The 27,372-nt window shown below is 30.5% G+C and overlaps 1 protein-coding gene across 10 annotated transcripts; it reads left to right on the top strand.

The window, feature by feature from the left end:
* The first annotated feature begins 13,916 nt into the window (after window positions 1-13,916).
* ZEU1 (P-loop containing nucleoside triphosphate hydrolases superfamily protein) lies at window positions 13,917-20,791 on the top strand. 10 transcript variants are annotated; one of them, XM_011046878.1, is made up of 8 exons: window positions 16,552-17,259; window positions 17,404-17,443; window positions 17,587-17,638; window positions 17,790-18,146; window positions 19,216-19,327; window positions 19,414-19,473; window positions 20,045-20,149; window positions 20,471-20,791. In XM_011046878.1, exons 3-8 carry the CDS (start codon window positions 17,607-17,609, stop codon window positions 20,585-20,587), a joined length of 783 nt encoding a protein of 260 aa, XP_011045180.1. In that variant the 5' UTR covers window positions 16,552-17,259; window positions 17,404-17,443; window positions 17,587-17,606; the 3' UTR covers window positions 20,588-20,791. The 10 variants fall into 10 exon arrangements, with proteins under 10 accessions (XP_011045181.1, XP_011045185.1, XP_011045180.1 ...); XM_011046882.1 differs by having other exon boundaries at window positions 17,181-17,259; window positions 17,587-17,642; XM_011046876.1 differs by having other exon boundaries at window positions 17,216-17,259; window positions 17,399-17,443.
* The last annotated feature ends 6,581 nt before the right edge of the window (window positions 20,792-27,372 follow it).

Genomic DNA, 27,372 nt, shown 5'->3' with positions numbered 1-27,372 from the left:
TAATATTTGTAGGGTATAAAATTACACGATAAAAGTACACTCTCAGATATTAAAGATACAAGGTTTAAAAATACGATGTTAAAATTCAAAATTTAGAACTGTTAGGATTTAACCCAATAAGGTAGACAAAATTTAGAATTTAGAATGGTTAGGATTTAACCCGATAAGGTAGACATTTTCTCATGAAAAGAGATCTACCTTGAATCTTAGAAAAGTCCAGAGAATAGAAACCCGACCCAGAAAAATAATCAAACAACAATGGAGCTTACCCTAGGTAGGGTGCACTAGGGATGATGCGTTTTTTTCTTGCATAACTAGTCCCTTACTTAGACTCTCGTAGACTAGAGGTTCTTAGTGACCATAATATTAGGTGACGACTCCCGAACATTAATTATAATTTTATAATTAAATTCAAAACCCTTTTCAGTACACAATACCTCACATAGGAGGCATGGCAAAAGCTTCAGTCGTTGCCAGACAATGTTGCGACACTCGCACTCTCATGGCAATTGTTGTTCCTTTAATATATTCCATGAAATTACTATAGATCCACTTTCTCTTTTTCATTTGTTTTTGTTAGTTATAGATCCTATTAATAAAGGAGTGATATTGCTTTAGAGTGGCTTGGTTTGCCATGCTAGTGATATTGTCATGGAAGTATAAGGAAATATACCCTTCCAAGTGAGATGCTCTTATGTTTTTGTTCTTCTTACTTTCCTAGATTATATCTCTACACTTTGTATCATTCATCATTATTAAGTTCAAGCAATTAACATAGTTATCTAGAGTTATACAAACATGTATCAAAACCCATCTATATAACCTATAACAAGCGTTTAATTTAAATGCTTTTAATTAAATTTTGGTGGTGTTGTTATTTAATTTCCCATCCGTTTGCAACTACCTTGGTGTGTTTCCTGATTAATTCATTTTTATTTTTTAAGATTGTCAAAGAATAGTGGAATTCACATGCTTAAGATACTTGTAATATTCACAAATATTTTTAACCCAACCTGATATATCCAACTCACTTAGATCTACAAAAAGTTAAATGGGTTGGGTCTACAATTTATAAAATATAAAAAGTTGTGTTGGTTGGTAGTATGATTAAAGAGTTGATGTCTAATCTCAAGTGCACGAGTGTTAAAGTAATAAAAAACCTGGCAAGACTGTGGTCGAACCACAAGGAGGTGAACTATCTAAATTAAAAATAATATGTATATGTGTGTGTGTGTGTGTGTGAATAATAACACAAATTTTTTATAAGAATTTTATAGGATATTGGTGTAAGGATAAAAAAATTGTCAAGGTTAGAGGATCCATCAATAGTATTTCAAATAAGTATAGTATAAACTCTTTTTATTACTCAACTGGAAACCACACACAAAGAAGATTCCAATTCGATTATAAATTGTTAACATAATTACATTAGTTATCTTATTCGAATAATGCTAATACTTGTAAATATTATCAGGTATTCTAATGTTAATTTATGTTAACAACAAATCAAGTTTCTTTCATAACACAAGTGTAAGTTAAACCATACAGTAAGTCATGAAAGGGTCAAGTATTTATTGTATGAAGGGTTATATAACATAAATTTAGATTAATCATTTAACAAGCAAAGTATTAAGAGTGAATAAGATAACAAATACAAAACATGTTAACATCAAACATTAGAGTCCATATTAAGTTTACACTATACTTATTCTTACACCATTAGTGTAGCCTTTTCACCTTGATAAAATTAACTTAGCTAAACATAATGAAGAAGAAAAACATAAATAAACAAAATAAAAACATAAATGAGATATAAGTTACTAAGTAAATGAAAGGAAATGAAAAACATAAATAAGAAATTAATATAATATAAAATAAAACTTAAACATTAAAATACAAAGAAAGAAAGAATAAATATAATATTTATTTGAAAACCAAGATATAGGCTGATTAATAAACAGTGTTTATGCTGTAGGACAAATCTAGACTTCTCTTTTGATACTAAGATTTGGACCTCCAAACGGCAGAATTGAGTCTTGAACTCGTCATGAATATTTTAGGCCTATGTCTTAGCTTTCTAGCCACCAAACTAAAACTCAAGATCTACAAATTCAGATATGTCTTAAAAGCTAAATGGTGTTTCAGTTTGAATTAAATCAACATCTCTTTTCTAAGCTTAACCTTTTCTTTATTCATTCACTTTCAATATTTAATTACATCAATCAATCTTTTGAATTGTGAGATATGCTTGCATTTGAAATGAGCATTTACTATAAATAAAAAATATCTTATATTATCATATTTTTTTTATTATAAAACATGCTTAAGTTAGTGAATTTAATGATACTTTAAGTGCAAGATAATGATATAAAACTTTAATAAAAATACACTTTTAAATAATAATAAGTTGGATATAATTATAGGTACCAACCCGACACACGAATAACCCTATATATTTTTGTATCCCTCTAATATCTTTCTTGAAATCGACAAACCAAAATTATTTCATTTAATCTCTCGACCCTAACACCATTACAAAAAATACATTTATAATCTTTCATTTCTCTTAGTAATCAATCAATCCCAAACTCTAAACACTTTGTAGAAAAAAAAACAAGAATTTTGGAAAATGAACTCACTTATTTACACTTTACTTAACAAATGTATTTCTCTTCCTCTTACACTTTTCTTTAGGGTCTCAATTTCACTCTTCAATCTCCTTAAATACGCCATTTCCTTTCGCCGGCAGCGAAGAAATTCATGCATTGCAACGTTAGTAGACAGAAAGCGATTTTATATTGTTAACTTTTCATGTTCTTCTAATATCCATATCCATATTGCAATAATATCCATATGAAATTTTGAAGTAAGCTTTTCTACCAATTCAATCATGTGTGGTGCATTTCTAGGTACATAGCTAAATTGTTTTTTTTTTTTTGTTAAGTTCCCAAGGATATAGGCTAGTTCATAGATAACATATAAGTGTTTTTTTCCATGTACTATCATGTTAAAGGACTTATTTTAGCTTGATTTGGTTGATAATACAAGATAAAATGTATGGCAATTATGAAGACTCATTTTATATGTTTTGTTTTTAAACATCTTACTCCTATAATATGTGATTATGTAGAATAGATAATATGATGTAAGTGGTGCACAAACTTGTCCTTTTTATTAGTTGTTTTTCTATTCACTTATCCTTCAACATTTTATTCTTTATAGTAAATAATATTTTTCCCTTTTCATAAGTAATAATTCTATCTCATTACATATTAGTCTTGCTACTAGCATAAAGTTGTCTTTGATTCCTTTCGAGTTCACCATTGTTGCTTTATAAATGGTGTAAATATTAGCTTTTATGCTCCTTCTTCTCTGTTGTTATTATCTTGCTCATTCTAAAGTCATTTTAGAAAATCAAAACTCACTTTCAAGGTATGCCTTTTAATCTCTATTTCCTTTAATTTCATTTCAATTTTGCTTAATCTCTCACTCTAATTAGGTTTTTATTCATTTTGCTTCAATTTATTTCTTATATTTTATGGATTTGCTTTGCTTCCTTTAATTTGCAGGCTAGGCTCAAACCCACTCTTAAAGCTCTTGATATTTCTGTCACGAGGGTGTGAGAGCCGACGATGTCATCTGGTGATGACGAGGGCTCTTGTTGTGCCTCCACTATGAGGTGTTGTGTGTTGAATAGGGTTTTTGAATTTAATTATAGAATTATGATTAAGGTTTAGGAGTCGTCACTTAGTATTATGGTCACTAAGAACCTATGGTTTGTGAGAGTCTGAGTAAAGGACTGCTTATGCGAGAGGAAGACGTATCACCCCCAGTACACCCTACTTAAGGTAAGCTGCATTGTTGTTTGATTGTTTTTCTCTAAGTCGAGTTTTCATTCATTGATCTTTTTTAAGGCTCAAGGCAGATCTTTTTTCATGAAAAAGTCTCTACCTTATTTAGTTAAATCCTAATTGTTTTAAAGTCTGAATTTTAGCATCACATTTACTGACACCTTGTATCTTAATACTTGAGGATGTATTTTATCGTGTAATTTTACACCTCATAAATATTAAAGTCTACATCTGGATTCTAAAAAAAATTAGAATTTGTTTTTGATATTTTGGTCAAACCCTAATGGATAATCATATACTGGTTATGATATCCATTTTTGGATTTTTAAAAACATGAAAAGGATGTAATTTTTGTTTTTGTTTTTTTTTATGAAAAATATGCTTGGAAAAATTTTAGGATTTGACCATATACATAAAAAAAAAATTGAAAAGGGAAATTGATTTAAAAGTTTTTTAGATTTTTTTTTAAAATGTTTTGATTTTTTTGAAATATTTAAGAGAAAATCAAGCATTTTTATACCATATTTGTATTTTACAATGTAAATATACAGCCTAATATTATGTAAAATTGATAGAAAAATATTTGAAAAAATTGCAATTTTTTAAAATGATTTATTGAATTTTTTGGATTTTTTTTTAAATAATAGGGGCTGAGTCGGGTCTAACCCATTTGGGCTAGGCCAAAACTAGCCAGGCCTCACACAGGGGGGCGAATTATTTTGCACCCCACATGCAAATGGGGGGGATAAGGTGGAAGAGAAGGAGAGGAAAAAAAAAGAAGGAAAGCCACCTAGGCTTGGGAGAAGCTGTCGGTCTGGTAATCGCCCAGAAGCTAGTGGTGGCATATGTGGAGGAGTCAGTGTTACTGCTGCCGATACTAGAGAAGGAAGAAAGTGAAAATGGTGGTTGTAACAACCCTAATTTTTTACATTATTTTTCACAATATATTGAAAATTATTAGGTAAATGTTTTTTGATATACAGGTTCCACTGAAATTTTATCAGAGTCTCCTTTATACTGGTAGGTCCCAAGTTATCAACATATACCCTGTTTACACTTCTAATATCTCACATTTCATAACCCAAAATCATAATCCAATCATCCTAGGTTTCAACCCAACTCATTATTATCAACACAACACATCTTAATTAATAACATCATATAATGTAGTTCAAATAAAATATTCAAGTTCAACTATAAACATTCATGATAAAATAGGTACTAAGAATTTCAACCAGTAAAGTAAAGATATACATTCAAATTTATGGATTAATATGACATCTCAAGTTTTAGGAGTTATGTCTTTTAATTTATAAATAATTTATATGGTCAAAAGCAAAAGATAACTAGACTAATATTACCCTTGACGCGACCTTGATGGACCTGAAAATAGAAATTAACATGTACATATAAATATAAAAGATAGTAAGAAGCAATAACAATGACAACCAATAATCTCCACGAAATTGTTTTTGATATATAAAATTTTTACAACATATATTTTTCATCTATTAACATTATCCATCTAATATCCTATCTCAATTACCAAAAATAATTCCATCTTGGAAATCTCAACACAACTCAACAATTTATGAACACCATCTCCTTATAAATCAATTATCTCTTGATAACAAGATATTTCTCTTTTAGTATTATTAGCCTATCTCATTCTTTTGGAATAACAAATTAATATTTTCCCTTTTCTGAATCAGTTGTTAAAAGATAATCACCAAAACTAATAAATTTTATTAGTATCATTAGTCTTGTAATATTGGGCTAGACTAATCAATTTAAAAATTAGATAAAATCTCATTGATATCATTAGCAATCCAAACCTGGATAGCTAATTAATGTCACTTGATTATTCCATTTATACCGTACCCCTTTCATTTTTTCTCATTAACATCATATGCATCATAACCACGGTTGCTAAGTATCATTTGTACACAATCTTAGTTATCGACATTACGGTCACTAAGTATTATTCACATAACCTTAGTCACCCCCATCACGGTGCTAAGTATCACTCTATTCCCTTAGCCACCATCATTATAGTGTTAAATATCATTGTAATGTATCCTTAGCCACGAACATAATGGTAACCAATTATCTATCAATTCCCCTCCAATCTCCAAGTTATTGTCTCTATCTAATAACCATATTAATTAATTTACTCAATATCTTTGTCATATATTAATTATTTTACTCATAACATTTAGAATTTACTACTTTTAACTTCAATCAATTAATTCACATAATCTTTTTAAAACTTAACTATCTAGCTAACTTATCTTGATTGCTAATAATTTTAGTAATTTCATATAATTACTCACATATTTGATTAACCTTCCTCGATTACCAGTACATCTGGTTATTCCATATGAATTACCCCATATTCAGTTAACTTTCTTATTAATCAATAAACTCAGTAATTCTCTTAATTACCTAAAACATTTGGCTAACCAATCTTGGTTACTAAGTTCAATTTGGCAATTCGTAGAATTACCTAGCATCCGGCTAATCTCTTTTGTTAGCTAATTAATTCGATAATTCCATACAAATTACACAACATCTTTTTTGTTAGCCAATTAATCCGGTAATTCCACAACATCCAGCTAACCTATTTTATTAGCCAATTCATTCGGTAATTCCATACGAATTACCCAACATCTAGTAATTCCATATGAATTACCCCATATTTAGTTAACTTTCTTGTTAACCAATAAAACTGGTAATTCTCTTAATTACCCAAGAAATTTGGCTAACCTATCTTAGTTGTCACAATCAATCCGGTAATTTCATACGAATTACCTAGCATCTAGCTAACCTCTTTTGTTAGCCAATTAATTTAGTAATTCTATACGAATTACCCAACATCCACCTAACCTTTTTTATTAGCTAATCAATCTGGTAATTCCATACGAATTACCCTATATCGAGTTATCCTCCTTGTTAACCAATAAACTCGATAATTCTCTTAATTACCTAAGAAATCTGGCTAACCCATCTTGGTTGTCACAATCAATCTGGTAATTTCATACGAATTACCCAACACCCAGCTAACCTCTTTTATTAGCCAAATAATTTCGATAATTTCTCTTAAATTACCAATAATTCTCATTTGTAATAATCACTCAACTTATTCATTTGTTTCATTCTTTTAACTTCAATTAGATACATAACACATATATTAAAAAAAACTAATAATTACAAAATAAAGTGATGAATTACCTACCTAGAATAGGTGCACATGCTGCCATTCCATGCAATTGTCCAGTCCCCACAGCTTTCCTTGTACCACCAGGGATTCAGTTTTTATTAACAATACAACCAACATCACATCTTTATTTAATTCTTATTCAACTAGTATTCTCAAACCAATCATAAGGAAATTTTTTTAATATATTATACTCTTACACATTTTCATGGTTATATTCATTCTTATAATTTTGTTATTAAAACCATCACTCAATAGCAATTCCAAGTAAAGATTAAAAATTGTTTAATTCTAATCAATTTAGTTTAACTAACCTAGAAAATTATTTAGTGTTTTAATCATAACTAAAGCTGTAAAGCTCAGTTTTGAGCATGATTGATCTCTATGTAAGGCTAAAACATAAATTTACAACTTTTATGAAGAAACAAACTCGAAATTATTTTGTTTTAAAGCTCAAAATCAACAATCATAATAGCCCCTCCTTTATAACTAAAATTTTGGATAATGAGGATTTTCATTCCTTGGAAATCCTTTTCAACTTCAAACTTATTTTTATGCAAAAACAACATCATCCAAGGTCATTTGGCATCATTAAATCACAAATTCAAACTAATTCTAAAGCAAAACATTCAAATAATTTCCCTACCTCTATAATATACCAAGATTAAACCAAAATGAGAAAACTCATTCCTTTTGGGATTTCTTCTATTATTGTTATTAATAAAAAAAAATGATGAATTATTCATTTTCTTTCGCTTTCTCCTTGTGCAATTAAACATATGCGGCAAACCTTAACAATTAATATTCTTATATCATTATCATAACAACAATATCACCCTACTAGTTGGAATCCATGACAATCTTCATTCATTAAGTAATTTGTCAAAAATACTTATGGCTAGCTTTAAACATGTTTTATTTTTCAAATTTTTTTAATTTTAATTTCTTTATGGTTCCATCCCATTTATACCCACACAACTAACAAGTTAACTTTCTATTCAATCAACATGTTCATATAGCAATGTTCCTTACTATTCTTACACAATAATCATTCTTCCCCTTATATAAAGAATACACAATTATTCTATAATAATACTAGCAACAAAAACATATTTTACCATTTCATCTTCCATAAAACCTACACCTACACATTTATAATTTCATCAAAACATGTATTTAATCAAGCATACTATATTTTGCCAAAACTAGTAATTGATTCAAAAGGAAATAAGTCATCAACCTCTAATTCTTGTTTTAAACCTAACGATCAGACTATATATCATAGAGTTGTGCATAATATATCTCAAACTCCTAATGATCTAACGGTTAGATCTTCCTAGATCTAAATAAAACCGAGCTTACTTGAAAATGAACGAGCTACTGTTCAACATGCGCGAAACCTTGCTGAAGAATTAGTTTCTAATATCCATCATCCAGGATGAAAGCAACATCTAGGGGCACCACATATCCAAGAATAAACATGATCCAACGATGGAAGAGAGAGAAATTGTTCAGCGACCAAACTACCCTGCAGGTGCATTTCCCTTTTGTTTTCTAAGAAATTTTCGATAATGATTTCTATCAAACGGGTTGTGTTCATAGTTTGTAGAGGTGGTTGACACAACCAAAAGATTGATGTCTTCTCTCAAATATAGCAGTGTCAAAGTAATAAATAACCAAGTAAGACCGGGGTCAAACCACAAGAAGGTTAATTGTATAAATTATAAATAACAGCAATACTACAACAACAACACAACAATAACAACAAGGATAATAACAGTAGTATTAGTAATAGTAGTAATAGTAGTATAATAATAATAATAATAATAATAATAATAATAGGAATATTAATAGTAATAGTAATAGTAGTAGAAGAAGAAGAAGAAGAAGTTGTTGTTGATGAGAACTTTGAGATGGAAGATCAATATAATGATTAAACAATGATAACAACAAATGTCAAGGTTAGAGGATCCACTAATGATATTTCAAATAAGTATAGTATAAACTCTTATTACTCAAATAGAAACCACACACAAAGAAAGTTCCAATCAAATTATAAATTGTTAAAATTGTTGTAACCCATTGTAGGCCCCCCACGAAAATAAAAATAAAAATAAAAATATATAGCCGAAAGAAATTAGAAAAATAATAGGAAGTTGGAGTGCTCATAAAAGGATCAGAAAAATTAATTAAAGAGGTTCAAAAATACAATGAGTGAAATTTTTTTACAGTATATACTTGAATGATGAGAGTCTTGTTGGAAAAGAAAATTTAATCTGAAGAGAAAAGTCCAAATTGGATGTTTATGGACTCAATTGGATTTTATTAAAGGTTTAATTGAATTTATAGAGGGTTTGATTGCAAGAAAAACTGAGAGGGGGCATCTGTTGTAACCCATTTTGGCCCCCCATGAAAATAAAAATATATAGCCAAAAGAAATTAGAAAAATAATAGGAAGTTGGAGTGCTCAGAAAAGGATCAGAAAAATTAATTAAGGAGGTTTAAAAATACAAGGAGTGAAATTTTTTTACAGTATATACTTGAATGATGAGAGCCTTGTTGGAAAAGAAAATTTAATCTAAAGAGAAAAGTCCAAATTGGATGTTTATGGACTCAATTGGATTTTATTGAAGGTTTAATGGTGGCGACTCCTATTCCATTTTCCACCAATAAAAGACTAGATTTTCTTGTCCCCCATATTTGCCATTAGATAGATATACATTCCCAGATGAAGTGGAAAACTCGCCGTAACGCCGCACACGTGTGATAAACATGAATACATTAGTTATTTTATTCGAATAATGCTAATACTTGTAAATGTTGTTAGGTATTCATGATTATAACTTACATTAACAAAAAATCAAGTTTCTTTCATAGCACAAGTGTCGGTTATACCATACGGTTTGTGCTATAAAAGTACAAAGTATTTGTTGTACGAAGTGTTATATAACATAAATCTAGATTATTCATTTAACAAGCAAAGTATTAAAGAGTAAATAAGATAACAAATATAAAATATGTTTGTATCAAATATTAAAGTCCATGTTAAGTTTACACTATACTTATTCTTACACTATTAGTGCAATATTTTTACCTTGATGTAATAAACTTAACTAAACATAATGAATAAGATAAACATAAATAAACAAGATAAGAACATAAATAAGATAAAAGTTAACTAAGTAAAGGAAAGAAATTAAAAGGCATAAACAAGATACAAATGAAAACAAAACTTAAGCATTACAAAAATACAAAGAGAGAAAGCAAGAGTATGATCTTAATCTGGAAACCAAGATACCTAAATGCATGGAAAATGCCATTTTTATAGGCCAAAATTAGAAACTATTGATTTGATAACTAATTGATGAGTGAGTGGCCAACTTGGTGACAATCCTTATCTTCTCTTGTTTGAATAAAACATCATTGATAACGTTATAATTTGAACCAACCTTACCATCAAAGTTCTAGAAAATTGTCTCAGCTTTATATGAAAAAAAATAAAATTAAGGTCATTTAGATTTCTAGAACTCAAGATATGGGCTGAACACTAAATAGTGTCTGGCAGTAGGACAGATTCAAACTTCTTCGTTGTTGCTACAATTTAGACTTGAAAAAGGCCTTTTTAAAACCAGACCTCCACATAAAAATTGTAGGACTATGTCTTACCTTTCTATCCATATAAAGTAGACCTAAATCTGAAATGTACAACTCCAGATATGACCTAATTACTAAACAGTGTTCCAGTTTGGATTGCATCAGCATGTCTTTTCTAAGTTTGACCATCTCTTTGTCCTTTCAATTTCAGTATTTAAACTCATCAATCAATCCTTTTATTTATGTGATAAGCCTGCATAATTAAAGGTATATTATATTATTAGATATGTTATTATAAACATGTTTTAATTAAAGAGTTATTGATACTTCAAGTGTAAAATGATGATGTAAAACCTTAATAAAAATATATTTTTAAGTATTAATCAGTGGTATAATAAGAACAACATATCTAAAATGCAGCACGGTCCAATAGTAGATTCTAGAGATATGGCTACCAGAGCATTATTGGTTTTCTTTAAAATTTGCAGCTCTCTATTTATCCGTTTTTCTCTATTTCTTTCTTTCTTTCTTTTGTAACTAGTGGCCTCTTTGCAATTTTATAGGAACCTTTTTTCCATAATCACAATTTTATCCCTTATTCATGCCTTTATGTATTTTATTTTATTTTTCATGTAAACTATCTGGTTTATTTCTGCTTAAGTCGCTAGTTTTTACCAAACTCCGATTGGGATGAGATATTTAACCAAGGTAGGAAAACATATTAATAGACTTCATGTAAAATTTCATCTTGATCTGATGATTTCTAATGTAAAATTGGTTAGTTCATGACTTTTTACAATAATTTAGATTTTTCTTATTCAATCTTCAAAAAAATCATATCAATTATCATTCTAAACCTTAAAGGCCATTTTATTATTTTGGAATGTATTCATTTTAGAACTTCCACCTTTATTTATTTATCGAGGTTATTACCATTTCAAAATAATGTTACTGATTTTTAATCAGTGCTTGCATCTTCAGTCCTACCTTTTTCATTGCACTATCCTTTATTATAATGCATTCTTTATTACCTCACTTATTTCCTAAAAATATTTTGTCATTCTTCTCATTATTTTATCTATTAAAACACATTACCAGTTTCTCTATCCTTATGAATTCTAAACCAAAATTCATTTTATGGAGGTCATCTCTTTCATTATTTATCATTATTTATCTATTATTTCTAATCTTGGTTTCTATCACTCATTGAAATATTATCCCTTTCAGTCTTATGTTTATATAAGGGTTTACACATTTACATATTTAAATTATAAATTTTTAAGGTTTTCATATTATGTAACAACCTCGCCTAACCTACCATATATTATCTACTTTAGGCCTTAACGCCCTCACGGTTTTGTTCCTGGTGGCGCAAGCTCACATTTAAGCCTGACGCCCTAAAATGCGTATGACAAGTAGGTAACCAACACTTTTAATAAGATCAGCTACCACCCCCTCACCCGACGATGTTGGATATTACAATCCACTTCTTTAAGGAGCCTGATGACCCTATTGGCACAATTGGATAGCCAGTAAGGTCGACTCTGATACCAAATGTAACAGCCCCGCCTAACCTGCGATATATTGTCCGTTTTAGGCCTTAACGCTTTCATGATTTTGTTCATGGTGACGTGAGCCCACATCTAAGCCTGACGCCCCAAAACGGGTATAACAAGTTAGTAACCAGCACTCTTAATAAGGCCGGTTACCACTCCCTCATTTGCCGATGTGGGATATTATAGTGGTGCTGATGGGATGCTGCCGTTGTGGAGGGAGAAAGAGGAGCTTTTGATGGAGAGGGATAAGTGTGGTGGAGAGAGTGGTAGACGAGCTTGTGAAAATATGGCTTGGAGGCTAGAATGATGGAGAGAGAGGGAGGGAGAAAAAAATTGCAGAACTCGGGGGTGAAGAGGCTAGTTTTGGGCCGATTTTGGACCTGATTTTTTCCTCCTTAGAGCATGAAATCCACTCCTATTTATAGGAGATCGAAGAGAGTAATCTTTTCTACATAGAGAAAAATTTTGAATCCTTGCTTTGGTTAGGGAAGATCCCAATCGTTGGCTCAAAGTGTAACTTATGAGTTGTTTAATATGCAGATAGAGGCTGCCTAAGATGGCCTGTTTAGGCCGATAATGGGGCCATCTCATTGCCATTCAGATTGAAATGTTCAGTTGGGGTTGTAAAGAAACTGTAGGGGATCATTTGCATACATGTTTTGTCAAATTTGATGGACGTTAGATGCATTAAATACACCTACAAAGTAGGTGATTGTACCAGTTTTTTCAAAAAAAAATCAAGAAGATAATGAACAAGGACCAAACGACACGTTATCTGGTCCTCTCTTTTTTTTAATACACAAAACAACGTCATTTTAGGTTTGAATTAGGGATTTTAACTATTTTGCAATTTAGTCCTTTAGCTTTCAATTTGTTTTAATTGAACCCCCTAATTGACCCTAAACTTGTGATTTAATGCAATTAAGCACCTGATGAACTTCAAATGGAACCCCAAAGTTACACACCTTTTACAATATGGTTCCTGGTCTTAAATGTTTTCAATTTAATTCCTAATTGACCATTAAACTTTTAATTTTTTCAATTTCACCTCTGGTTTTTTTCAATTAAGCCCTTAAATTTTAGCGTCTTTTGCAGATTGGTTCTTGGCTATCAATTTCTTCAATGTAACCTGTAATTGAGCCCAAAACTTCAATTGTCTTTCAATTTTGCCTTTTAATTTCAATCGATTAACTTGGTAAAAATTAAATTTGATCTCTTAAAATTTCAATCTTCTCAATTAAGCCCAAATTAGGCTCCCAAACTTAATTTTTTACTAATTAAGCCTAACATAAAATTAATTTAATCCATTTAAAGTATAATTAAGTCCTTGCACTTAATTAAATATTTTAATTGGACCCAGATTAATTCTTAAACATAATTAAAATCTAATTTGGCCCATGATTAAATTAAATTGGCCTATTAAAAATTTAATTATGTCATTGGACTTAGTTTTTATGCAAATTCGTCCAATAATCATTTAATTTGACCTTGAATTTATATTTTTTTTCTTTATTTTTGAGCATAATGGGATGCAATTATGCCTTTTATTTCCTTCAAAATTGCAGCTTGATTCCTGATTTGCTTTCTTCATGTTGTCAGCCTTTATATTATTTTTTGATTTTTTATTTTAAAAAAGAAATTGATTTTTAGATATTAACCCAGAATTGGGTTATGAGAATTTCAATCATGGTCAACTAAACTAAAATCAAGTGCTTCTAGATCTAAAATGATAGATATTTTAGGTGTCGAAGGAGGAAAAGTTATGAAGCATTTTACTCAAATTATGTTGAGTTACCCAAGTAGGGTTGACTTGGGTCATTTGGGTTTTACCAGATTAATTACAAGCCTAATTTTAAAATTACATAGTTAATCTTTGACTTTTAAAATTCAAAGAATGACCTCGGAGGACATTTTTATCTTTGCGCCATGGTCATTTTGTAATAATGGTGTGCCTTTGGGGCCTCTTTTGTATTTCATCTTATTAAAATATTAATAAATCAGTAAAATATACAGACACATGCCATGCACTCGTCTGTGCGTCAGAGTCCTTTGTGCTATTCAAAAGATTTATGAGGACAATTATGGTGGCTAGAAAAACTCGATCGTTGTCTCATCTAATGCGCAAGGATATGGTGTAGCTGTTAGGGTGGCATGTTTGCCAAGACTAGCAGCGAGTTGGTGAAGATGAGTTTTTTCTCTTGCCCTTCATTTCATTTCTCTCTCTTGGGCCTTATTTTTCATGCCAGACCTTTAAAAATTTAGTTGTGTCCTCCATTTTATATTTGTTTTGGGTTTGATCCTTATTCTTTTGATTTCTATTTACTTTGATTTTAATGTTTATTAAAGTTTTTTTTCAATTTTATCCCTCTTCGCATTTAATTTAATGTGCTTTTTTTTTTTGTATCCAATCTAGTTCTTATTATTTTGATTTTTTTCAATCCTTTGCATTTATTTTATTTTTTTGATTTTTTCCTTTAGAATTTTAATTTATATTTTTCAATTTTTGATCCTTATTTTTCTCATTACACCTTTTCTATCATTTATTTTGTTTTCAATTTAATCTCTTATTAGTTTCTTTCAATTATTTTTGGTGTAAGATTTGGTCCTTGTTGTTTTTTTTATATATATAATTAAGGATTTTGCTTTGTAATTATTTTTGCCTTTTATAGGGTTATCTTATTTTCATGAACGAGTCCACCAATTTTAATAATTTACTTAGTTTGAGTTCAATATTTTTTTTAAAACTATTTTTTAGATTTTTTTTATTTTTTTCGTTTGACATTGATTTATTAGGCTATGAGCTTTGTGATTTGTTCATTTTTTTTATAGGGTTATCCCCATCTCAGATCTCAAGTCGTAAGGTAATTGAGTTAACATGAGTTGATTCATTTTTTTTTTAAATTGAATTTTTATTTAATTTTATCCTTTGCCATTAAATTATTGACCCTTAAGTGTTGTTATTTTTTCCACCTTTCTTTATGCGAGGTTATCCTGAATACAGGATGATCAAGTATTTTAGCATCCCCTCCACGAATAAGTAACACATCTAGCTCAATGGTGACTGAATTGGGTATAAAGTCTTTTGTTTTTTTTCTCCTCTCTCCTACTTGATTTTCGTGTTGATCTTAAAAAAATCAAATAAACCCCTAAGGTTTGTTATACTTAAGATTTCATTCTTATTTTCTTCATTATAATTTTTAAATTTTTACATAATTTATGGAATTAAAGGTTTTTTTCAATTTATCTAATTTGGTTCATGTTTTTTTATTGCTATTTTTTAGATGGTTTTTGTAATTATTTTTTTTGGCAATTTCATTATTCTTTTGTTTTTTCTTTGTCAAATATAACTTTTTTTATTATTATATTTTTTCGACCTTGCAAGATTTTTTTTATATTGATTTTTTTATTTCATTCTTCAACATTTAATTAGATGGGTGTTAAACTGCTTAGTTGAGTCTGAGTCTAGAATTTAAAGATTTACTTGCGGTTTTTTAAACTTTTTTAAAGCTTTTTTCCCCATCCTTTTCCATCCTATTATTTTTTTTTGTATTCTATGAAATTTTTGTAGTCAATTTTAAAATAGCATAGGCCACTTTGCTCTTAGTTTTTTTGCTTTTTATTAAATTTAGATTTTTCAAATGAATTTTATTTTTGAATTGAATTAAATTAAATGATTTCATTATTCAACATTTAATTTTTAGGTGTTGAGCTTGGATCAAGAATTGAATGGATTATAGATTTAAGAGTTTAACCTAGGTTTATAAAATTTATAATGTTTTGATATTTTTTTTCTAATGAAAAATATGATTAGCTCTATTTTAGTTTTTTATTAAATTAAATTTATTGATTGCATTCCTAACATTTTATTTGAGGTAATATTTGAAAGAATTTTGCTTTTTATTTTTTAAAATTGATTTTATTTATTTATTGAGTTATTTTCGATATTATATCTTAAATTATAAATTCATCAGCTTCACAAGATTTGGCTAGACTTTGTTTTTCATTACTTTTTAATATTTTTAAATCTCAAATCAATTATTATAATCTTGATTCTTTTTTTTAAATATACATGTCTTGATATTTTTTTAATAAAAAATGATAAATCCCTAGTACAGTACAGACCACCTATTAAAGAATAATTATTCAAATGGTTTTATTCACGAGTTTTAACAACCTGATTTTGCTAATATTATATTTTTTAAGTTTATATTTTTATTTTAAGGATTGACGGCCGTAATTTTTTTAGTTTTTTTCAGCACAATCCAAGGCAAATCACAGCCATGACATCCCACCGGATCTGTCGCAGCCACATTCAAAATCCAAACACCCCACCCCACCCCCCACGCCCCAAAAAAAAAGAAGCCGAGGAAAACCCTTTTTGTTAGACTAAAAAAATCAACAGCACCCTGCAGTCTTCTTGCTCCCGCCACGAGCCATCCTCAACAGCAACACCAGCCTCCTTCTCTCCCTTGACCGTCAGTCGCCACCTTCACCAGCCCTTGACCATACAATTTACATCTTCCTCTCGCCATCTCCTCTCAATCGTGAGCTACTGTGACCCAAACACCCTCAGCCACAACAACCCAAAACCAGCCACCATCAGGAAAACCGACCTCCGCTGACCAGAGCCGCCTCTTTCTTTTCCATGGTCTCTGCCTCAAAACCGACACTCTTTTTTTCTCTCCATAAAACAGTGACCACGGATCTCCTCCATAACAACCTCCACAGCAGCCTCTTCCGCCCAACGGACACCACCAGCCGACACCAACACCTACAACGCGACAACCATCCAATGCCGCTCACCCCTGCAGCTGCAACAAAAAAAGAGAGACTGACATAGTAGAGAATCGGGAAGAAGATAAAATACCCCGTGATTGTTTTGTGGATTTTTAGTTTTGCAGGTGATATTGATTCTCACTGCGGGCACATCTTGTTCTCTTTCTCCGCGCCGTTTCTTGCTTCTAATGTTAAAAATTCCCAATTTGAATCCGGTACTGAATAGCTCATTGAAGTTTTTGGAAAATCAAAACTCACTTTTACGGTATGTCTTTTAATCTCTTTTTTCCTTTAATTTCATGTCAATTTTGTTCGATCTCTCGCTCTAATTAGGATTTTATTCATTTTAAAACAATTTGTTACTTGTAATTTCTGGATTTGCCTTGCTTCCTCTTCATTTGCGGGCTAGGTTCAACTCCACAAGCACGGGCAACTGAACTTAAAATCAGGTGCCTTTAGATCTAAAATGATGGAAAGCTATTTTAGGCGTTGAATGAGGAATGCAACATGATTTGAGATTGATTGCCTTTATTTAGTTAGGGATTTGGGTTTAAACCCAACGTTTTTTTTATTTGCTTTGTTGATTTTATAGGCTATGAAGTTTGGAGGGAGATGATACATGCCTGCTCTTTTACCAAGGCTTTGTATGTATATATTTTCTCACCTATTTTTTGCTTATTTTTTTCCTATCCTTTTTTAAGTTATAAGAGCAACTGCGATTGTTTGGGATTTGAACCTTCTCCTTTACTGTCAATATGCTATTATCTAACCTATTTTTACATGCATTGCATTTAGAAATTTGAGGGCTTTAACAGCAAGGAGGTTATTGAGTTTTGGTCTTGACCATCCCAACAAGTGTTGTGTTAGCTCAATAAGAATGGAATCCAGTAGTAATTGCAACCTGAGGGCTAGCAGCAGCGAGTCAAGAGGTGCCTTGATAGTTTTAGAAGGATTGGATCGTAGTGGAAAGACTTCACAATCTAGTAGATTACTGTCTTACTTGGAGGGACTAGGGCATTCGACTGAATTATGGAGATTTCCTAATAGGAGTACTAGTGTTGGACAAATGATATCTGCATATCTTTCGAACAAGTCATGCTTGGATGATCGCACGATCCATCTTCTTTTCAGTGCAAATAGATGGGAAAAGAGGTATGTTTTATTATCAGGGATTGCATGGATTGCTTATATTTATGAGAATAGCTTTGGTGCTTTTTTTGTGTGTGTGTGTGTGTGTTGGGGGGTGGGTGGTGTTAATCAGGTAGCATTATACTCTCTTGGTTTCTCCAGGCTATCTGGGACTTTCTTAATGTGCATCTCAAAAAAATAAGCAATTTTGTACCCACCTTGGTTTCTATTAGGGGTTATCCATTGTCTAAATCTCCTTTAGCTTGACAAAAATCAATAAGAAAATGCATGCGCAAGTGTGCTTCGTAATCCCCCCCCTCCTATTTGTAAAAGAGTCAAATTCCAAGAAATATAACGACTGAATAGCCCTGTTCTCCCCAGTCAGAATTGGCGAGTAATCAAAAGAGAAAAAACTGACGATTTATTCCCCCAAGACCCTCTTTCTTTCCAACTACTGGCCAAGGAAAACTTGGCCAGTCTTCAGCTTACCTGCTTCCCTTTCAGGTCTATTTTTTGCATGTATCAATTGAAGTATTTTGAAATAGACTGAAACACTGTTCTTAGCAGGAGGTAAAAAATCCTCTTTTGGTGACGGTTAAATATTTGAGATTTATTATATTAAGCTTCCTTGAATTCGTGGTTGATGCTCAAAATTTGATCAAATAAGATTTCATTGGAAATGTGTTCTAAAAGTTTAGCATAATGGCTTGTTTGATTACACAACCATGTTCTTGAGGCTTGGATGATGATACACTTTGCTGTTTAGCGTAACTTTTGAGGTTCCACTTCACAAGAATTTTGATTCCAGGAAGTTTCAAGCTAGCGATAGGAAAAAAACAATAAGAAGTGAGTTCTGGACTGTCATTGATTCAAGTTGATTTCATTGCAGAATTCCAATGAATTATTTTCTAGATCGGATGGAATTTTTCAAATGTCAATTTCCTTTTGATGCATATTTCATGCTAGCAAGCCCTTATTCATGAAAGTGCACTTGTATCTTCTTAAAGTCTGTTCTATGGGAAAAGGAGTGGTACATGTCACATAAGCATGGGCTCACATAGTTTTAAAACATGTATTTGGAACGGTTTTGCAGATCATTGATGGAAACTCAACTGAAAAATGGAACCACTCTTGTTGTTGACCGTTATTCTTATTCTGGAGTAGCCTTTTCATCTGCAAAAGGACTTGATATTGAATGGTGCAAGGTGAATTCAAATTGATTTTTTTTTGAAAGGTGCTTTGTCTTTTGTGGTTGTCAAGGTGAATTCAATGAGATGATCTTCATTTGCAGGCACCAGAGGTTGGCTTGCTGGCTCCAGATATTGTTTTGTACCTTGACATACCACCAGAGGTGAGCTGTAGACCACAACCATTTTCTCTAGACGTGGAATACTGCTGAGTTTTAAACATGATCACTCTAGATGTCAGAAACAGAGACGCCCCTAATAAAGCAGACCTTTTCTTCTAGCAGGACTTTCCTGCTGAAAATTAACTGGCTTTGATGGTACTAATTGCATTTGAGTGCCTATAGCTATATCAAAAAATACCATGAGCATTTGTGTGGCCATTTGATATGAGACTGGTTTGGTATATTATGTCATCCACTCACCCACATACATAGATCTTCTAGGGGGTCATGGAAAGTTATGGTAAATGAACACTCAGAAGACACGAGGCATAATCAATATTGTAGATACACCATTTTTAAATGGTGTTTAACTGATAGGAATGAAGTTTGCCTATTTTAGTGCTGGAATATGGATAGTAATATATTGGTTTCCTTTCCTCCATCTAGAATCATGGACTTAGAACATTAAATGAAAACTTTGTTTCTTTCATTATTAAGGTTCAGGATTTGGGCTTATGCATTTTTTTTTCTCTGAATAATTCCTAAAACTATGATGTTAATTCTAAATCATCAGAAAGCTGCTGAAAGAGGAGGCTACGGAGGTGAAAGATATGAGCAACTTGAGTTTCAGAAAAAAGTTGCAAAATGCTATCAGGCCCTGTGTGATTCCTCCTGGAAGGTAATTCTTTCTTTTTACTGTAATAATCAGACCTGCATGGTAGCTTCTTGATTTTGATGCTATCGGTTATCACCTTCAATCCTGAAGCCTTTATCTAACACAAGGTTTCATTATCCTTCTCACCTAACATGGGAACTTTTGAAGTTACGCGGAAGTTCCCAAGCAATGCATATAAGTTATAATTACTGCTGGCTTAAGTGTCTTACCGCCCTCATCCTGTTCTACAATATAAATTCGCCCTCATTTTCATTTCCCTAGCTTCCTTTCCCTCGAAGTAGAAGCTTGTTCTGAACACTAAATGTTGGTCTGATATGATTGCAGGTCATTGATGCTTGCCAACCCATTGAAGATATTGAGAAACAACTGCAAGATGCTGTCCTGGATCATGTCAGGGCATGTGAAAGAGGGAGACCCCTCTCCTATCTGTGGCCTCGTTAATTTTTATCGTGGATGGTTTTAAATGCTTATTTGACAAAGGCAACTCAAATGTTCGATGATGTGTGGTTGGTTGTGTTTTATATTTCGTGTTCAAATATTGTTTTCAGCTTTCCTTTTCCTTATACATTGATGATGGCATAACATTATGGTTTATTTTTCATCCTGAGCTAACGTCTGGTAATGTAGTTACCTCTTTTACTTTGATGTTGTGTGGATAATTGGAGGCCTTCCTGGTTGTGAAATGATAAACAGTTTCCATTGGGTTATGGTTTTGGTTTGGGCCCATTAGTTTTGTGTTCTGAATAATTAAGCTTTCTAGTTCTGGATCTTAAAGTCCACTTGTCTATTTCCTGACCCCTGTTTGTCTTGCAGTTACGATAATCAGATGGCCTATTGGAATGCCATCCAAGTGTCATTCATGAAAATTTCATAAAACGTAAATTGGAGCATGTACATTTCTAATACCTAATGGAAAAGGTAAAAGATTGTAATTGAAACAAGAAATCATGAAGGCATTCATAATTGAAACAAGGTCTTGTGTCCTCGTGAACTTTTTTTTCCTGAAAAACTCAAACTACGATGTTATTTCTAAATCACTAGAAAACTGCAGAAAGAGAAGGCTAACGAGGTGAAAGACAAGCAACTTGAGCTTCAGAAAAAAAATTGCACGATGCTATCAGGCCTTGTGCGATTCCCTCCTGAAAGGTAATTTAATTTTTCACTTTTACGGTAATATGGCCCCTTGATTTTGAAGCTATCGATTATGTCACTTTCAATCGTACCATGAGATGATGGGGTAGAGGCTTTATTTAGAACAAGCTTTCGTTGTCCGTTGCACCTCTGTATTGTGTTTTCTTCAAAAAAAAAAAAAGGTCTTAAGGGTAAATGGAGTGGAAGTTCGTAAGCCATGCATGTAACTACAGTTGTCCCGAGTGTCTCACCATTTTCGTACTGCTCTACAATATAAGTTTTTTATCCTTTATTTTCATTTCCGCAGCTTTCTTCCTTCACACAAGCAGCTGCTATAGGCAATTTCGAAGCTTGTTCTGGGCACAAAATGTCGACATGATATGATTGCAGGTCACTGATGCTTGCCAACCTATTGAAGATACTGGCAAACAAATACAAGATGCTGGACTTGATCGGGTGAAAGGAGACCCCTCGCCTATCTGTCCTTGTTAATTTTTACTGTGGAGGCTGAATTTAATTGCCTATTTGACAAGGCAAGTCAAATATATGATTGTGTCTGTCTTTTATAATTATACCTTTTTTTAAATCAGAAAGAATGTTTCTGAGTTTTATATTTAGCTTCATTAACATATTGGAACTTTGTGCTAGAAATTGTTTTTTTTCTCCCCTTCATATGAGATATAAAGAACATTATTCTTACTTTCTTTAGAAGAAATGAGAGAGCTCGAAATGAAAAAAGAAAACTGCAGATAAAAAAACAAAAAAAAAAACCTATTTCCTACAACGAAACCAAACGCGCTCTTAGTTTTTTCTACACCATCATTGTCTAATGAATAATTTGAATTGATATAATATGCAAGTGTTTGCACATTAATGACTATTATAATTGAGTGCTTATGCTTTATCTTCTTTTAAATTAATGTGAAAAAATTTTATAAGCAAAATAAAGTGGTTTTTTTTACGGCTTACGCTGTAATGGTGAACTGGAAAATATAATATTTATATTTTCTTGAATCCAATATAATATTAATATAATACATATATCTATATATTAATATTTATAATTTTATCAATTTAGTGTATGCACACACACACTTTCTCCATATATATAACTTTTATTTTTATTAAATAATCAATAATAGTAAAAAAATGAATATCCTTATGATACTCTAAACCTAATAAATAAAATATAAATATCTAAATCTTATATCTAATAGACAATGAATAGTATATAAATTTTAAAAAACTCAATACATTGCAAGCCAAAAAAAAAAAGAATAGATTTTTGTTTTCCTCTTATTCTTTTCTTGAAATTAACAAACTAAAATATATTTTATTCGTCTTTGGTATTGTAGTGTATTGTACTTTTTACTTGAAAAATGTTAAAATAATTTTTTTAAATTTTTTTTATTTTTAATATTAGCACATTTAAATCATTGAAAAACTAAAAAAACATCAGTTTAATGCTAACACATTATACATATATATATATATATATATATTGTTTATGCTGATATTAAGGTAGATTGCATGAGAGAAAAGTGAAATCAAAAGGTGTGTTTTGGGTGTTTTTAAAAAATATGTTAGCGTTAAATTGATGTTTTTTTTAGCAATGTTTCACTTTTCTCAATAATCAATCATTCCTTAACCTTAAGAAAGTTTTTAGGAAAAAAAATTGTTAGAATATTCTTCACATGTTACTAGAAAAGAAAAAGAGAAGTAAAAGAAAGAAAAGAGAGGGAGAACTGAAAAATTACTCAACTAAAAAGATTATTTTTCTATTGCTTGCTCATTATTTATTTTTGCATAACTAAGTTCTTGACTAACTAATAAACTAACTTCTAATTATCCTTCCAACTAACTCTAATTATTAACTAACTTTCAATTACATAAAACTATTAACAATCACATGTTGAAATTAACCTTTAAAATCATTTCTGCCACTGTGCACTAATTGTTTAAGTTGGTGTTAGTACCATTCTTAAATCTTTAATATTGTAACAATATCCTTTATATTAAGACATTTTTTCTCTTAAAAATTTATATTAAAATTTAGAAATTGCTTGTTTAATTCCTCTAAGTCTTCCCACCTAGCATTATTATGAAACTCCTTAATTTGTGAAAGTAGAGGGGATTTATCATCCACCAGTATCCTCGGCTTCACAAGGAACTTGTGATTGAAAAACTCCTTAAATATTAATTACTTAATAGGATTTTAGCATAAAAGACTTCATCTTATATCCATATAATTTGGACGCAACTCCTTCAATGTTTATTGTGAAAACCTTAGCTATGTAAATGTCAAAATATTATGGAAAGGTTAATATTGACAATTGCTAATAAATAGAGTTCTTATTTGCACAAAGAAATTAGCCTTGGACTTCAGCTAAATATTAATATAAAAATATTTAATATCCAAATAGTCCTCTCAAACATTGGTCAATCTTTTATGATAAGAAACATACATCTCCTTAGTGATTTTTTTAAATTTGCACAACTAGATAGGTTTCTGCATGTTAAAGAATTGCCACCTATGAGGAATATCCTTATCCTTTTTTTTTTCTTGGATTTAGTCTCTTTATTCTTATCAATGTCCATGTCTTTGGCATCATTTTTTTTTTATTGGTTCATCGTCCTCATCAACTTGTTACAAGATTAGTTGCTGGCAAAATCAAAGAAACTAATGAAGAACATTGAGTTGGATCTTTTTGAATAATATGACCATTAGAATGAAGCTATTAATGATATGCCTCATTTTATCTATACTACACAGAATGTTTTAATTAGTTAACATGATAGGCACATGTAGGCTTATAAGAGAGTTAGTTATTTGTCTTTTAAAATCAATGTATGATTATATTTATTGTAACAAAATTGCTAAAAGATATGCAAATAAAAATAAATAAATGAATGCTTTAATGACTTGATTCTCTCTCTCTTTCACTGCTTCTCTCGTTTTTCCTACCATTAATAACACCATTCTAATCTCTAGAGGACATTAATATAGGTTCCATTAAAGTATCATTTACACATAGTGGTGCCGGAGCCTTTGATCTTTATACTTTATTCATGGTGCTAGACATTAGGTCCTAAGATTTTAGGAAGTTGATGGAGTATTTTAAAGGTGCAAATAAGGAACAATCATAGAGATATGAGCAAGTTTTGGTTTTATTTGAGACATATAAATAGAAATTACAACTCACCAGATTACTCAAGATGCTAATATTGAGGAGCTTAAAGAACTCATTAGTGGGTTGTCTTATCATCAAAATTCTCTATTATAGAAGCTATAAACCAACACTAGAGAGACTAACATAAAAAATAAATACCAACCATTTAGTTAGGAGGATTCAGTAGCTAAATAAACCCAAAAGGAACTTTCTTACTTTTAATAGAGATGATGTTCATAAGTGGTTGTACAAATGCAATCAATACTTCGATATATAAAAAGTTGTTGAAATTGATAAGTTTAAGTTAACTTTTTATTATCTAAATGAAATAGCTTTATATATATTGGCATCAAAATCTTATAAGAAGGAAAATCAAGTAATAACCTGGAGTGAGTATATGAAGGCTATTGCTATAGGTTTGGGTGATAAAAAAATCTAGTAGGAGAACATAAGAATCTCAAGTGGATGGGAGATCTACAGACTTCTTCTTCTTTTTTCTTCTTCTTCTTATTATTATATGGAATAGGGTAGAGATTAATGATAAACAAACTTTAGTGTTTTTTATGAGAGGGCTTAAAGGTTGAAATAAAAAAATTGGTGAAAATTTTTAAACTAAAAGCTTTAAAACAATCTTATAATTTATCACGTCTACAAGAAAATAGCTTATCATATAGAAGATTCCACTTGAACCATTTCAAACTCTTTTCACAAAATAACAATCACATGATCCAATACAAAACTACCAAACACCAAACATCTTACAAAACACCATCTTTGTTGACCTTGAATAACCAAAAACCTAACCAAATTAGATTATTATCTACTTTTAACCAAAACTTTTAATAGAAACCAACCATAAATCCTACCATACCTATAAGGAATAGAGAGTTAGATGAGAGAAGGGCTAAAGGCTTATGTTTTTTATGTGATGAGAAATTTATACCAAATTTTAAGTGTAAAAACAATAAGTTATATTCACCATGTATAGTGAAGGATAAAAATGAGAAGGTGAAGAATAATAATGGGTTTAAGAATAAAACATTCAGTTCTGAACAAATTACCCCACACATGTCCATCAATACCTTAGAAGTAGTCATTAATTTCCTCACTCCAAGGGTTACTGCACAAGTAGATGAACATCTACCTTTTATATTGGTGAATTTAGGCATCACTTACAATTAATTTTATTAACATTCATTTGACCAACAAATTACAGTGTGACCTCTATTGTCATGTTTTGAATTAAAAAAAATAGGAAAAGGCAACAAAGCCCTTGAAGGCTTAAAAAGTAGGTATAAATAAATAAGAGGTATTATGGTAATTCAACAAACTTGATAAATATAAATATAAAAAAAGGGAAAGAAGGATTTGAAAATTTAAGTGATAACCAACATGAGAGAAAGGGGAAAGAAGAAGAAGAATAAGAGAAAGATAAGGGAAATAGAAGAGAGTTAGAGAAAATAAGTTTAAAGGTAAGATTATGTATAAATGTATGTTATTTAAGCTTTAAATTTTAGTTTTGTTGGCTGTCAGGGTTTTAAAATTTGTGTTTTGGGTTGTTTGATGAATTAATATAAATATTATGGGTTGATTGTTATGGCTAATGAATTGTTTAGTTGATTTTGAAAAATTATAGGTAAAGATGATGATTTTGAGTTTTGATTTGTGAAAATAGAGAATTTTGTGTTAGGAATATTGAAAGAGCAGTAGGTTTTCTATGAAAATTCTGGATTTGAGGTTAAAGATGAAAAATTTTTGGTTTGGTCCCTCAATTTATGAAAAGTACAGTTTAATCCCCAAACTTTAGAAAAATTACAGATTGGTCCCTGGAGCATATTCCAATATTTTGAACAGAATAAAGGATGAATTATGGGTAGAATTCCAGTATAGTTATGAGTTCTTAACAATTTCAATTTGGTCCTTTCATTTCACAAAAATTATAATTTGACCCTAAAAATTTGGAAAAAAATTCAAAATGGTCCCTGGAGCATAATTAGAGATTCTATACTGAAATGAGGATGAATTATGGACATAATTACACTATATTTATGAATTTATGATATTTTTAGTTTGGTCCTCCAATTTAACAAAGTTACAATTTGACCCTTAAAAATATAATAAATTCCAGATTGATCCCTAGTTGTAATATTAGCTTTTGTAGATTGACTTGATGAATAATTGATGGTTATTTAGTGAATTATTTTCAAGTCTTATTATGTTTTATTATGGATTAGATTTTGGCAAAACTAGTTAATTTTTTAGTTTTTAGGAAAAATAACTAGTTTAGTTTAAAAACATATAGGGTTATGGAATAGATCCTTAGTAAAGTGTATTAAATAGGTTGTATGTTCTTTCAAGTTGTTTTTGAACATGTCTCTTTTGTATTCAAACAATCCTGATATTCTACTAGCGGAACATTAGTAGGATTTCCTTTGGTATTTGCTTTTGAATGCTATTTACTTTCGAGTCAGGTGAGTAGATAATTTTTTATATGTATGAAAAATATTATAAATATTTAATTTGTTAATATGAAATGGATCATGCTTCTTGATAATATATATGTTGATTATTATAATTGTTGTAACCCATTTTTGGGTCCCCGCGTAAAATATATATATGTATATAGAAAAATAAGAAAATAAAAAATAATTAAAAATAATAATAGTAATAACTAATTTAAAAAAAATAACAGTAAAAAAAAAAGAAAAGAAAAAAAAGAAAAAAAAAGGGATGTCAGAATGCTCAGAAAATGGTCAAAAAAATTAGTTGAGGAGGTTTACAATTACAAAGATTAAAATTTAGCAGTATTTTGTTAACTAATGAGAACCTTGTTGACAAAGAAAATTAATTTTAGGAAGAAAAATCCAAAATAAAATGTTTATGGATTCAATTAAATTTTAATAAAGGTTTAATTGAATTTATGGA

The sequence above is a fragment of the Populus euphratica genome, unplaced genomic scaffold (genome assembly GCF_000495115.2).
Source record: "Populus euphratica unplaced genomic scaffold, PopEup_1.0 scaffold256.1, whole genome shotgun sequence".
Lineage (NCBI taxonomy): Eukaryota > Viridiplantae > Streptophyta > Magnoliopsida > Malpighiales > Salicaceae > Populus > Populus euphratica.
This window is presented reverse-complemented; position numbering and strand designations above follow the sequence as displayed.

What these genes read in the sequence shown, in the direction of transcription:
- ZEU1 (XM_011046874.1), top strand. Translation starts at nt 17,183, where the DNA reads ATGTTAAAAATTCCCAATTTGAATCCGGTACTGAATAGCTCATTGAAG. An exon ending in GCAACTGAACTTAAAATCAG is followed by an intron (nt 17,444 to 17,789) that starts GTGCCTTTAGAT and finishes CATTGCATTTAG; the next exon opens with AAATTTGAGGGCTTTAACAG. An exon ending in ACCTTGACATACCACCAGAG is followed by an intron (nt 19,474 to 20,044) that starts GTGAGCTGTAGA and finishes CTAAATCATCAG; the next exon opens with AAAGCTGCTGAAAGAGGAGG.